The sequence below is a fragment of the Podarcis erhardii genome (genome assembly GCF_964252035.2).
Source record: "Podarcis erhardii genome assembly, chromosome: 13".
In the NCBI taxonomy this organism is placed as follows: Eukaryota; Metazoa; Chordata; class Lepidosauria; order Squamata; family Lacertidae; genus Podarcis; species Podarcis erhardii.
This window is the reverse complement of record NC_138502.1, coordinates 41,411,132-41,426,300: the sequence shown is the minus strand read 5'-3', so window position 1 is coordinate 41,426,300 and position 15,169 is coordinate 41,411,132. Positions and strand designations below refer to the sequence as shown.

The 15,169-nt window shown below is 43.9% G+C and overlaps 1 protein-coding gene across 2 annotated transcripts in view; it reads left to right on the top strand.

Annotated features, from left to right (window-relative positions):
- RMND5A (required for meiotic nuclear division 5 homolog A) overlaps positions 1–9,702 on the top strand; it is a 28,821-nt gene extending 19,119 nt beyond the window's left edge. For both annotated transcript variants that reach the window (XM_081837988.1, XM_081837989.1), the window contains exons 5-9: positions 202–368; positions 2,587–2,752; positions 6,273–6,375; positions 7,285–7,439; positions 9,164–9,702. In XM_081837988.1, the coding sequence (XP_081694114.1) occupies positions 202–368; positions 2,587–2,752; positions 6,273–6,375; positions 7,285–7,439; positions 9,164–9,227 (655 nt within the window). In that variant the 3' untranslated portion in view covers positions 9,228–9,702. The remainder of the gene's footprint in view (positions 1–201; positions 369–2,586; positions 2,753–6,272; positions 6,376–7,284; positions 7,440–9,163) is intronic.
- The last annotated feature ends 5,467 nt before the right edge of the window (positions 9,703–15,169 follow it).

Below are 15,169 nucleotides of genomic sequence, written 5' to 3'. Positions count from 1 at the left end.
GAACAGTCGTGGTATTCTGTCTCCAGGTTGAACCCCCCCTGCCCCCCCCATTGGTAGTATGTTAAAAGTTCCTACAGGGAAAATGTTGTGAATGGACATTGAAACACCCAGAGGGAAAAGGTTGAATTGATAAACCAGTGTTCCTATTAAGGTAAATCTGCTTTTTTCCCCTTTCCCCCTTTTTGTTCCATTATATCTTAGGTGGGCTGTATCAAACAGAGAAATGCTTATGGCACAGAACAGCTCTTTAGAATTTAAGCTACACAGATTATATTTTATTAGTTTATTAATGGGCGGAACTACAAACCAGAGAGAAGCACTGCAATACGCTAAAAACTTTCAGCCATTTGCTCTAAACCATCAGAAAGGTAAGCTGCATTAAATTCACCCCAGAGTCCTGAGTTCGTATTTGTATGCTAAGAATGGTGATTGTACTGAATTTACGATGTGCATTTCTTATTTTCATATATTTTGATTATCCTTTTGGGGGGTTTTATCTACTAGCTATAGGCACACTTGGGACGCGGGTGGCGTTGTGGGTTAAACCACAGAGCCTAGGACTTGCCGATCAGAAGGTTGGCGGTTCGAATCCCCACGATAGGGTGAGCTCCCGTTCCTCGGTCCCTGCTCCTGCCAGCCTAGCAGTTCGAAAGCACGTCAAAGTGCAAGTACAGTGGTGCCTCGCAAGACGAAGTTAATTCGTTCCGCAAGTTTTTTCGTCTTGCGAGTTTTTCGTCTTGCGAAGCACGGTTTCCCATAGGAATGCATTGAAAATCAATCAATGCGTTCCTATGGAAACCGCCTTCAGACCAGGTCCGGGGACAGTCTGTCCCCCGACCTCTTCTGAAGGCTGGGGGGGGGACAAGGGCTTTTCTTCCCACCCCCAGCATTTTAAAAAACCCCGGGACAGCAGAGGACTTCTCCGCTGTCCCGGGGTTTTTTAAAATGCTGGCGGGCGGCAGCGAAGGCTTCGCTGCCGCCCGCCAGCATTTTAAGATCGCCCCGGACAGCGGACTTCTCCGCTGTCCTGGGGCGATTTTAAAGCCCCCGGGAAGGCAGGCGGGGGGGGGGGGAGCAAAGACTTTCGCCCCCCGCCAGCCTTCAGAAGAGGTCCAGGTCCAGGACCTCTTCTGAAGGCCGGCGGGGGGCGAAAGTCTTTGCCCCCCCCGCCTGCCTTCAAAAGCCGTCCGGGATAGCGGGAAGCGCTTCCCTGCTATCCCGGACCGCTTTTAAAATGCTGGCAGTGGGGAGCAAAGCCTTTCGGCCCCCGCCGGCCTTCCTGGACCTCTTCTGAAGGCCGGAGGGGGGGGGAAAGGCTTTGCTCCCCACCGCCAGCATTTAAAAGAGGTCCCCGGAGATTTCCCTATGGGCTTTCTTCTTGCGAAGCAAGCCCATAGGGAAATTCATCTTGCGAAGTGCCTCGAAAAACGGAAAACCCTTTCGTCTTGCGGGTTTTCCGTCTTGCGAGGCATTCATCTTGCGGGGCACCACTGTAGATAAATAGGTACCGCTCTGGCGGGAAAGTAAATGGTGTTTCCGTGCGCTGCTCTGGTTTGTCATGCTGGCCACGTGACCCGGAAGCTATACGCAGGCTCCCTCGGCCAATAAAGCGAGATGAGCGCCACAACCCCAGAGTCAGCCACGACTGGACCTAATGATCAGGGATCCCTTTACCTTTATAGGCACACTTGTCCATCCCTTCAAAAAGGCAAAAATGAGATACAAAAAGCCCTTCCTCAACAGTCTGTATTGTTTATAATATCCTCCCACTGAAATATTTCTGAGGGTCCGAAGAGCTGCTTTAAGCAAGCCAAGAACCACTGGGAATGTCCCCCTGCTCCCCACAAGTTTATTATTGGAACTCTCTTCTGTTTTGGAATCATTTTTCCATGCAACAAGACAGAAAGTTGCTGATCAAGAAACACAAGTACAAACGACACTTTGGCACACGGATGTTAAGTGGTTGTTTAGATCCCAACCCGGAGGCTCATGTTCTTGTGATGTTCTTTTGTATAAACTTGATCACCGCCACCAGGGTGTTCAGGCTTAAAAATATGAAAAGAATCTTGAAATCCATTTTACAAGCACACATGGGTAGGCAAACTAAGGCCCGGGGGCTGGATCCAGCCCAATCGCCTTCTCAATCCAGCCCAGGAATCTGTGTGTTTTTACATGAGTAGAATGTGTGCTTTTATTTAAAATGCATCTCTGGGTTATTTGTGGGGCATAGGAATTGTTCTCCCCCCCTCCAAAATATAGTCTGCCCCCCCACAAGGTCTGAGGGACAGTGGACCGGCCCCCTGCTGAAAAAGTTTGCTGACCCCTGTAAAGGCACAGAACTAGAACCCTTACAAATCAATGGCTTCATTCAAATGCCATGATAAACTACGGCTGGTTATTTACAGTTGTAAATAATGTGACTTCTTTTCTGAATTGCCAGTTATTATGTTTTTTATTCATATATTCTTTCCCTCTCTGTATGTATCTTCAGGTTGTGCATATATGTGCTAAGCATACGTTTGTTTTTCCTCGACACATATATAAATAATGGAATACATGAACTACAGCTCCTCTGACTTTCCACAGATATTCAAGTTTTGATGGGAAGCTTAGTGTACCTGAGGCAAGGAATTGAAAATTCTCCATACGTCCATTTGTTGGATGCAAATCAGTGGGCGGACATCTGCGACATCTTTACAAGGGATGCCTGCGCTCTGCTGGGACTCTCGGTTGAATCGCCTCTTAGCGTTAGGTATGGCTGCTTTCATGCTAGATACATTTTAAGGATTTGGCTATCTCACCTAGTCGTTGGCATCTTAGGAATACAAATTTCCCTAAAGTCCTTCCATGGAGATAGAACTGGAAATATACTTAAACATAATGTGGCACCAGGAAATGGTTTGTTCCAGCAGCGATTCACAGTATGGTGCACTTTTCTTTCAGACAGACTGCAGCATTGAATACAGAGATTTCTTCCACGTACCGTATTTTTCTGTGTATAAGACCCCCCCCCATGTATAAGACGCCGCCTGTTTTGGGGGACTCAAATTTAAGAAAATGGGGGGAGATGGCACAGAGTTGTTGAGCTTTCTGTGGGGGGATTACCCAGGGGTGCTGAGCTATTTTTAGGAGGGATTGCCAAAAATCGCTCACCTGCACGTGTCGCAAAACCCGTCTCTCGTCTGTCCCTTCATCGGCAGAAGCTGCCAGTCGCCCACCAAATTGCCGCAGCATCAGCCAATCAACACCTGCCATCGAGGCAGCAACCAATAACACACACAATAGCCGCTCACAGCCGTGGGCGCAACCAATCAAACGTCCACCCTATGCACTACCCATGTCTAAGACGACCCCCACTTTTTAGCATAAGTTTTCAAGAAAAACACCTTGTCTTATACACAGAAAAGTACAGTGTTTCCTTCAATGCTGCTTTCCTTCTCCTTGTATTAGGATAAGAATCCAAATCCTCTTCTACAAATTAACAACTGTAAATCTATAGGTAGCCTTGGGGAAGCCAATATTCCCCCCCCCCGGCCCTCTATCTCCAGTGTTGGGAAGGGAATGGTGATGGCTGATCTACCTTACGGGGTTGTTGTAAGGTTTGCTGAAATTAGAGAATCCTATGATTGTGAAGTCGAAAGGGACCCCGAGGGTCATCCAGTCCAACCCCCTGCAATGTGTGAGATTTTGACCAGCTTCTGCCCATCTGAAGCTGATACAGGCTCGTCTTATCTTGAGCCCAAACAGAGTAGTCCACACAGCAGAAGGATAAGCAGTATGTGCCACATTCTTAACTTTATTTACACTTCTATGATGAGAGAATCCAAACATGCATCTTGCCTCTGTGAGAGCAGAGAAACAACTCCTCTCGGAAACAAAGAACACCGAGAGAACAGTGAAAAACAGGAAACCAGTGAACGTCACATCCAGTCTCCCATTCCCGTGGGAATCCAACAGTAACTCTGACTGTGGAATGCAAAACAATGCCTTGTGACTGCAGTTGCTGCTCAGTGAGGGAAATAGAAACCAACACAATGCAGGGATAATGGCTAAAGCATCCAACCTCTGTTTAAAAACCTCCAAGGTGAAGGCTAAAAACCTATAAGTAAATGCTATAGGTCAGGGGATGGTGACAGCAGTCACGAAAATTAAAGACGCCTGCTTCTTGGAAGAAAAGCAATGACAAACTTAGACAGCATCTTAAAAAGCAGAGACATCACCTTGCCAACAAAGGTCCGTGTAGTTAAAGCTATGGTTTTCCCAGTAGTGATGTATGGAAGTGAGAGCTGGACCATAAAGAAGGCTGATCGACGAAGAATGGATGCTTTTGAATTATGGTGCTGGAGGAGACTCTGGAGAGTCCCATGGACTGCAAGAAGATCAAACCTATCTATTCTTAAGGAAATCGGCCCTGAGTGCCCACTGGAAGGACAGATCCTGAAGCTGAGGCTCCAATACTTTGGCCACCTCATGAGAAGAGAAGACTCCCTGGAAAAGACCCTGATGTTGGGAAAGATGGAGGGCACAAGGAGAAGGGGACGACAGAGGACGAGATGGTTGGACAGTGTTCTCGAAGCTACCAGCATGAGTTTGACCAAACTGCGGGAGGCAGTGGAAGACAGGAGTGTCTGGCGTGCTCTGGTCCATGGGGTCACGAAGAGTCGGACATGACTAAACGACTAAACAACAACATAGGTCAGGGGTGGCCAACTTCAAAGAGACTGCGATCTACTCACAGAATTAAAAACTGGCAGTGATCTACCTCCGTTTTATTGGGGGTCAGGTCAAAGTTACTGAGCTTTTAAATTATTTTGGGGTCAAAGAGAAACAGCAACTACTCACCGAAGGTTGGGGGGAAAAACAGCCTCGGTTTGTAAACTCCGTCTTCCGTTCTCCAATAACCAAAACCTCACAGGGATCGACCAGTATATTGCGATCGCCCTGTTGAACATCCCTGCTATAGGTAAAGCCACTCTGAGAGTTTAGAAGGGGAAATGCTACATAATTGTTAATAGAAAGAGTTGTGGGAGTAAGCCCAGTTTAACTCTGCTTCTGAGTGGACATGCCTGGGATTACTCTCTAAAGCGCTCTTGGGCTCAGAGAAGCACCTTTGTGGTTCTTTAGTTCCTGAATATAGTTAAGCTGCCCTGATAGCTTGACTGAATGGGAAGGCCATAAAATACACAAATAAACCAAATGAAGCAATACTGAAAGGTTGTTTGTAGAGTCTTCACTTTTTTCTGAACAAAAGTTATATTTTACTAAACAAGTATGAGATTAGTACAGCATAGCCCAAAATAAGAACCAGCACCACCAGGGGGAGTTGTTGCATGGGGAAAAAATCAACACTTTTAGAAGTTCATTTTCTCAGTTCAGGAGGAAAACGGCAGCAAGAAACGTGGGCCGGTGATGCCTTTTAATGTTAAGCATGTCAAATTAACAGAAATAGTATTGGGGTCCAATGCTCCCCATCATGCTCAGAGTTAATCGCTGGACTAAACGAAAACAAGTTGTAACGTGCTTTTCCAGTGGTTTCTAACCAATGCTATTCTCTGTCTTTTGTATACTTCTGGACTATTTCAAAGGCCAGTTTATGGCTTGAGAGGGCTGCCGGCAATCTATATAGATCTGCCTTCACCAGTACTCTTTGCCTAGAAGTGCGAGTTTTTGTGATGCCCAAATAGCCAGCTTACGCAAAGGGAGCTGGAAACCATTGTCACAGAGGTGAATTCCATGACGTTTTCTGACCCCATCCTTGGCATCTGCATATACAGTACCATGCGCTCTCTTTGAGGTTATTGGCACTAAAAAGTTGCCCATGTTTCTACATACATGAACTATTGTACAGACATAGTTCATGTGTCTAGATTCAGGTAGGTAGCCGTGTTGGTCTGACGCAGTCGAAATAAATTTAAAAAATTAAAAAATTGTCCAGTAGCACCTTAGAGACCAGCGAAGTTTGTTCTGGGTATAAGCTTTCGTGTGCATGCATGAAATTTGTGTGCATGTGTATCTGAAGAAGTGTGGATGCACACAAAAGCTTATACCCAGAACAAACTTAGTTGGTCTCTAAGGTGCTACTGGACATTTTTTTAAAATATATATATATATATATTTATGTGTGCAAATAAGGCACATGTGCTAGGCCTTGACACTTTATTCTTCAAAACATGAGCCTATTCCCACCCCCACCCCCTTACTGTTGAAACAGAAATGTGAAAGTATTCTTCTTTAAGGCAGTGTTTGACATTAAAATATTGTTCTGTCCCCAGCTTTTCAGCAGGTTGTGTTGCGTTGCCAGCTCTAATTAATATAAAAGCTGTGATTGAACAGAGACAGTGCACTGGGGTTTGGAATCAGAAAGATGAACTACCGGTGAGTAGCTTTGTGTATCCAGAGTATCATCCAATTATTGCAACAACTTTATTCACCGACAAAAGCAAGCTACACATTTCTTTCATTATGCAGTGCAGTGATGTTAATTTACTTGTAATGAATGTTTTGAGCTCCTGGGAGTAACTTGCTGATTAATAAATAATAATAATAAAATATTCCTGTGATAAGAAGTTTTTCTAAGTTGTTTCTAACCGTGTGATGGAGTCCTTGTAATTTATTTATTTATATCATGAAATTTATATACTGCTTGATTGTTAAAAAAGCACACCCCCAAAAAAACCCCAGCCCTCAAAAGTGGAACTCTCTGCTACTGCCATGCATCTATGACAGTGATGGCCAAACTTGGCCCTCTAGCTCTTTTGGGACTACAATTCCCATCATCCCTGACCACTGGTCCTGTTAGCGAGGGATGATGGGAGTTGTAGTCCCAAAACAGCTGGAGGGCCAAGTTTGGCCATCACGGACTATGATGAAGAACTCTTTTTATACTACTGCGAGACTTCCCTCCAATACTTTATTGGGATTTTAATTGTGGCAGGGCAACATAGAACAGCTATGGATATTTCCCAGTGAAGATGCTCATAGGTATTGAGTGTAAGCCATTGATATAAATGAAATTAGAAAAGCTGGTGTGGATTTTAATCTGTTTTAGAATTTTAACTTTTTGTAAATAATAATAATAAATAATAATAATAATAATAAATTAATTATTTATACCCCGCCCATTTGGTTGAGTTTCCCCAGCCACTCTTTTAAAGTATTGTATTTTTTCCTTGATTTTCCTTGTTTTTATCCACTTTTGAGGTTTCTTTCTTTCTTTTTGCGGTCACGCAGTGTATAAATGTTATTGAATAAACTAGGCGGTGACAATGTTTTGCTTTCGTACAGATTGAAGTGGACCTTGGTAAAAAGTGTTGGTATCATTCAATATTTGCCTGCCCCATCCTTCGTCAGCAAACGACAGACAATAACCCACCCATGAAGTTGGTTTGCGGTCATATTATATCGAGAGATGCTCTAAATAAAATGTTTAACGGCAGCAAGTAAGTACTGTTCTTACTTATTTGAGACTGAATATGCAGTTTGGGAGATGAAGTACGGAATGGGCAATATCTGGTTTTCAACTTCACAATATATAACCAGCTAAACATTGCAATACAGCGGTATCTCAGGTTACATTCGCTTCAGGTTACATATGCTTCAGGTTACAGACTCCTCTAACCCAGAAATAGTACCTCAGGTTAAGAACTTTGCTTCAGGATGAGAACAGAAATCGTGCTCTGGCGGCGCAGCGGCAGCAGGAGGCCCCATTAGCTAAAGTGGTGCTTCAGGTTAAGAACAGTTTCAGGGTAAGAACGGACCTCTGGAATGAATTACAGTGGTACCTCGGTTACGTACTTAATTCGTTCTGGAGGTCCGTTCTTAACCTGAAGCACCACTTTAGCTAATGGGGCCTCCCGGTGCCGCCGTGCCGCCAGAGCATGATTTTTGTTCTCATCCTGAAGCTTTCTGGGTTAGCGGAGTCTGTAACCTGAAGCGTAAGTAACCCAAGGTACCACTGTAAGTACTTAACCCGAGGTACCACTGTATACCGACATATCATGATGTCTGAAATCGGAATGGAACTATGTAGAGGGGAACATGGAATATGACAAAAATTAAATTTCCTACTGAACTTTCATATTTATAATTGCAAGATGGTTGGAAGCAAGTTTTACCTCTGGCATCTTTATAAGGTTACATTGCCTGGTTTTTGTAGACCATGAAGGAGACCTTAGATATTGGATAGCTTGAGGAAGATGGCGACCCATATCTGTGCGGCAGCTGTGGGCAAAGCAAATTCCACGCTAGGGACAAATACCATATTCAAACCTGACATGCAACTGTGCTTGGGATGCTGTGTACATTTCTGGATGCCTCAACCTCAAAAAGGATATTCTAGGAGGTTCAGAAAAGGGCAACCAAAGTTATCAAAGGGCAACATCCCAACGAGGAAAGGTTACAACATTTGGAGGTTTTTTAGTTCAGAATAAAGCGGGGCATTATAGAAATGTGTAAGACTATGCAGGGAAATTGACTCCCACAAGAAGTAACAATGTCCACCTGCTTGGACCCTCGTACCTACGGGACCGCCTCTCCCGGTATGCCCCACGGAGGACCTTAAGGTCCATATATAGCAACACCCTAGAGGTCCTGGGCCCTAAGGAAGTTAGATTAGCTTCAACCAGAGCCAGGGCCTTTTCTACACTGGCTCCGGCCTGGTGGAAAGCTCTGCCTCATGAGACCAGGGCCCTGCAGGATCTGATCTCTTTCCGCAGGGCCTGTAAGACAGAGTTGTTCCGCCTGGCCTTTGGCTTGGAGTCAATTGATGAGGCTGCATTTTAATGTTTTAATGTTGTATTTTAATCTCATTTTTAAAGTTGTATTTCAATCAACTTGCTTTTTTTATTGGTTGTTAGCCGCCCTGAGCCCGGCCTTAGCTGGGGAGGGTGGGGTATAAATAAAATTTATTATTATTAAAGAGAGGAATAGACAAATCCATGACGATCATGTTCTGTTTCCATTGTCAGTCACAGAATACCTCCGAACACCAGGTGCTGGGAGTTACTGAATGTTGCATTTAGGGTTTTTCTGTGAATTTCCCGCGGGCAACTGGTTGGCTATTGTGACGACAGGATACTGAAGTTGGTGGACCTTTAGCCTGAACCAGCAGGACTTTTCTCTGCTCTTACATTCTGCAACAAATTAACGTTTTCTTTGTTTTCAGATTAAAATGTCCCTATTGTCCCATGGAACAGGGTCCTGGAGATGCCAAACAGATATTCTTCTGAGGACACAATTCGCTATGTAGTTTTATCTGTGTGTTTTGGAAGACGGAAGCAGACAAAGGCTCCATTTTATGCTCTACAGGCCGAAGAGGACTCCTGTGTTTTGTATAAGCCTCATGCTCCAGAAATTTTTGCCACATTTAGTGCAGACATACAGATTGGGAAAAAAATCTGCAGAAGTAATATCTGTTATAGGGCTTCTACTCTTAACCTTGGTCTCCATATCCGATCAAGATACGACACCAGCAGTTGTCATTCAATGCAGGTTTTTGTACTTAATTGTATGGTGACTTCTCTTTTTAAAAGCAGACACCAACCACAAGCATCATATAGGCCTAATATTTGCCCTGCTTTTATCACCCTGTTAGATGAACGTCGCCATAAGGAATGTGTGGGGAAAGTTTTTATTTCCTTAGTGTGTAAATAATTCAAAGAGAACTTTGGGAAAAGGTTTGATAAATTGAATAGTGGTTATAGACATACCTGTATTTCTGTTCTTACTGGTTTATCCCAACCCAAAGCTGTGATATTTTTTTGTTGAGCGTTTTTTTCCCTTTCAGCTTTTAAACAGAACTTCAAATGAATGTGCTTATATATATATATATATATATATATATATATATATATATATATATAACTACATGAATATATAACAGAGTTCAAAACCATTTCTGATTTAGAAATCACTTCTGATTTCCTGACTGAGAGCTCTTTGTGTAGCTGCGAGTATTCAATAAATGTAACTCTGGACTGGAAAGAAGCCTTTGTCAATGGATACTTGCTCTCCAGCTTTTTTTAGTCTTATAACCTAAGCTTTGTACTTAACGTCCGTGTCATGTTGCTGTACAGTTTACTAGACATGATAAGCTACATTATTTATAAAGTTATCAGAACCAAATAAACTGTTGACAATGTTCATAGTTCAGACGGGGGAAAAGAACATTTTCCAGTAATCATAGATAACTCTGTGGCCTGTTGATCACAGGATTGGGCCTCCATCCTGTTAGTAACTAATATGTCTTCTGCAGTAAAGAGCATTGTGCTTGTGACTGTGCCCTGACAGCTAATATTACTTTTCTTCTTAAATTCGTTACGACAAAGGGTAAATCTAGGCGAGACACTTGACTTAGTTTGACTTTCATCCCTAGAGAATCCTGAGAATTGTAGTCTGGGCGGGGAGCCATCAGGAGGAATGTCTAATGTTTGGAATATTGTTGCCGGCTTACATTGCTTTGGATTCTCCTGGGAAAGCTACACTAGATTAACCAATACACGTTTCTACAGATACAGATTATATCCAAAGTGAATATGCACTTCTAAGCTGGATGCACACTGTGACAAATTTCACGTGTGCATTTGTTACATTGTCCTGCGAAAGGACAAAGGAGCTCCCTGACATTAGATGAAATAATAGATATATTTGCTGTGCGGCTTAAAAGCAGGCAAGGCCCACCCGTTAGTCAAAGCGAGCCCTTTGCCTCGGGTCCTAGATTGGGAGAGGCAGGGGAACAGTGCTCTGCAACCCATCCATCACTGCTTCCACCCACCTTCAGAGCTGTCTGGCAGGCTGACCACGGCTGCCACTACTACCATTGGCAAGCCAGCTGCCATCTCTGGCCCTGTGGCTGATGCCTAGGGCATCCAGGAGAGCTCTACCACTTTGCCAATATTTAACAGTGGGGCTATTTGGGTTGCCTATGCTTTGATGCGAGGGTCCTGAAAGCGAGTGCTTTGTGGGTGAGGTAACCCCAGAGAACACCTCCTTCAAGTGTCAGAATTATTACGGTAAAATTTCAGGCAGAATTGCTGCTGCAAAAGCAGTAGCGTTTACAGGTGATCTCCAGGGCTCACTCTAAAGAAGGGTCTTCTGTTCCTCAGAAGAAGGCATAGGCAAGGTGACCCCAAAGGGAATTAGGAGTCCCCATATCAAATACTAAGCAGTAGGTGGAGGCAGAGGAGGCCATTATATGAAGAGGTAGCGGTGCTATATCATCTGCTTTGCTTGGGCGGCACAATGCCCTGTGCTCGGTCCGTTTCAAAGCACCAACAAAGCACCAATCTTTGGTTGGCTACTAAGATACGAGAAATGCACTAGCGCAATGCACTACACAGAAGAATGTTGAAAAAGATTTTTTATGTGCTTTTGGCTTTGGGCCCTAGCGAAGGGCCAATACCATTGCAGATACATTAAGGCAAGCTCATTTTACTCACGCAGAAAAACCAGAGGAAGGAAAAGATGCCGCCGTGTTACCTTTTAATAAGCGGCTTCTATCCATATTGAAACTGATGAAAATAACGATAGTGGTAATATTTTCTGTGCAGGTTTATAGTCTCAGTGAAATTGCTTTTAACATGGAAGGGAATTGCGTATTTGTGAACCTCAGCATACTAAACGCATATGTGTACTCAAAGCGATGTAAGACAACTTTGAAAACGGCAGCGTACGGTCTATCCAAGTTGAATTGTGTAATGCAAGAATATTTGCAGACCTACGCACATGTGTATGGTCCATCAATTTCAGTGGAATTTGGGTGTACCTAAGTTGTGCTTGCAGCCAACAATGTCTGCTTCATCCTTCCCTCCCCAAAGCCCATGTTGGTAGCCTGCCATATACCTAAGACTGTAACGACTGACGTCTTCATACCAAAATGTAATGACTGACATGATTTTAGTGGACCCCAGGTGATGGTGAGGTTTGCTCTCCCTCAAATCAGCAAAGAGCATGGGTTGTGTGAGATGCTATTGTTCTATGTGATTGCAATAGCTCTTTGCCATTTCTTAAGGTGGTCCATCTTGCCCAGCATTGGGATCGATTGGAATAGAAAAAATAGTTTTGGCAGAACGCTCATTTTTATGACCGAGATTCTTCCTGTAAAGGATAGTTTAAGTCTGGCCCAACTATCCAAATTTCTTTTCATCTCCTCCTAGGTTCTTACATAATTATCATGAAATAGGTTAATATTTTTTGAAGTTAACCAGACGGCCAAGTATTTTGCTTTGGGGCAGATTTTCAAACCAAACATTTCCCCCCAGTTCTTCTTTTTCTTGGTTTGATACGTTCTTAACCAGTGGTTTTGTTTTTATTTTATTTAATTTGAATTCAGCCCCTCGTCTACTTGCTCTGTTGTATCCAGTGAGGAGGAGGAGGACATGAGCCTTTTTCTCCTTTCAAGGGTAGCAAATGGCTTCACTTTCGGCGTTTTTGAAAATGAGACTATACAATCACATCTTGTTAACTGTAGGAGAAGCAGAAGTGGCCTTTCACAACCACAACCCTGGCTGGTTTGTAATTTCAGGGCACCATAGTGCAGTTCCTACACCTTTAGTTTTGCCAGCCCAGCCCAGCCCAGCCCCCAAATATTCCCAAGAATAGTAGCCATTACACATAAAGGTTTTATTTTGCAAACATTTCCTCCTTAACTTTGAGGGAGAGCAAAGCCTGAGGGCGTTCATTAGAACTGACAGCATATAGAGCAACATGGAGCTGGTAGACTCAAGAAAGCGATCGTGAAAATGATGCAAATGGACATGTTAAATGTGTGCAACATGTTCCAGTGAATTGTTGCGTGCTTTTCTAGACACTGTATCACAGATAAAATTCTTTTCTGTGTTCAGCATGGATAACTGAGACTCTCTTACGGCAGCTCCCTGCTTATCGTGGGAAAGATGTAAAGCATACCCAAATGAATGCATGGGGGTGAGAAATGGGTAGAGCCTTCTAGGCTTAACTATATTTACAGATGATGTATATTGTTGCACTGTTACTGGTAATGAGTAAAAAAAAAAGTTTGCTAAATTGGGTTTGTTTGATTTCATTGCTTACACCATATTTTGTATGAAACAAACGCATTTCCAACCTTGCAGTGTATTTCCCCAACTGCTTTAAGACCTTTTATGCGACCATGGTGGAGTCTACACACATATAAAAAATGTTATGAAAATGCTTTTTTTTAAAAAGCATTCCTAAAAATACATTGAATTTTCCATAACGCTCACCATCGCCATCTCGTGTCACATTGTATATTGCACTTAAAACACTTAACACATTTTATTTGCAGCTGTATAGCTGAGCATAGCTGTCAAACGTCCCTTATTTGGCGGGACAGTCCCTTATCCCAGCACCATGTCCCGCTGCTGTCCCTTATTAATGATGTCCCTTAAATAAGCTACTGAAGGTAATGGGGCCCTTTCTATGTCCAGCTGTCCTTTGTCAACAACAAATTGTTGCTTTTTTGTGTTGAATATATGCTATATGGTAATTTATGGACCTAATAGGTATCTAAAGCCATTTGCACGCAACAGAATATGTATTTTATCAAAGTACCGTATTTTTCTCTCCATAACACTCACTTTTTTCCTCCTAGAAAATAAGGGGAAATGTCTGTGCGTGTTATGGAGCGAATGCCTGCAGATGGCGGGGGGATCTGCTGCAGTCGTGAGCAGAGGATCCATGGTTCCCCTTCCTTCCCTCCTCCGTGGCTCGCTTTGAAACAGCAAAGCGGGAGAAGAGCCGCTGAGTGGGGAGGAGAGAGGGACAGAGAGCCTGCTTGCTTTAAAGGAGCAAAGTGGGAGAGGAGAGGAGCTGCTTACACGAGTGTAAGCGGCTCCTGTCCGGTTGGCTCCTTTAAAGCAAGCAGGCTCTCTGTCCCTCTCTCCTCCCCACTCAGCTTGCTAAATAGCAGCAAAGTTTTTCAGTGAGCCGGGGAGGAGGGAGAGAAGCAGAGCCTGCTTGCTTTAAAGGAGCTAAGCGGAAGAGGAGAGGAGCCTTCTCCTCTTATACCCCTCTTCTGCATTATTAGCAGCATCCTTCTCCACCCACCCCACGCGTACTTCTTGTCCCTTGAGTGCTTTTCCTTCTCTCCCCACTTAAAACGTGGTTACAAAGCACGGATCCACATGGATCCTCAGGATTTTTGAACTGGGTCACCCCAAATTCACCATCAGATCACATAGCATGTCCATGGCTACAGCTTGCACCAAAAAATCACGCACCCACTGTTGCCTGGGGCCGCAGTGGTGCAAAAACGTGGTTACAAAGCATGGATCCACATGGATCCTCAGGATTTTTGCATTGGGCTACCCCAAACTCACCGTCAGATCACATGTCTGTGGCCACAGCATGAACCACAAAAATCATACATCCACTGTTTCGTTTAGATTTTTTTTTTCTTGTTTTCCTCCTCTAAAAACTATGTGCGTGTTATGGTCGGGTGCGTGTTATAGAGCGGAAAATACGGTAATTGTTGATCCCTTATTTTGGCTGCTGATCCCTTATTTTCAAGGCTGCTGGTCCCTTATTTTCAAATCTGTAAGTTGACAGCTATGTAGCTGAGTCTCCTGTGTGGTTGGGGGAATGGTCCCTAAAATCATGTCCCGTTGCCTAATTTATGTGTTAGGATTGCATGCCACATACAATGACCTTAGTTTTAGCCATAACTAAGACACTGAGATCCAGCCCCGAGGGCCTTCTGGCGGTTCCCTCATTGCGAGAAGCGAGGTTACAGGGAACCAGGCAGAGGGCCTTCTTGGTAGTGGCGCCCGCCCTGTGGAACGCCCTCCCATCAGATGTCAAGGAAATAAGCCGCTATCCTATTTTTAAAAGACATCTGAAGGCAGCCCTGTTTAGGGAGTTTTTTAATATTTAATGCTGTATTGTTTTTAACACTCGATTGGGAGCCGCCCAGTGTGGCTGGGGAAACTTAGCCAGATGGGCAGGGTATAAATAATAAATTATTATTATTACCTGAAGATGAAACTAGCTTTGCTGGTGGGGGAGGGGGGCGCAAAGGAAGGTTGAGGCAATCTGATTTTGATAAGGCCTGCTGAAATCAATGACAGTTCCTGACTGGAAAGCTTAAAGCCTGCCGCTGCTACACGGGAGACGGATTAAAGAAAAGGAGCTGCTAGGAGCTAGGTGGAGTCCTAGATCTAAAAAAAAAAAAAGT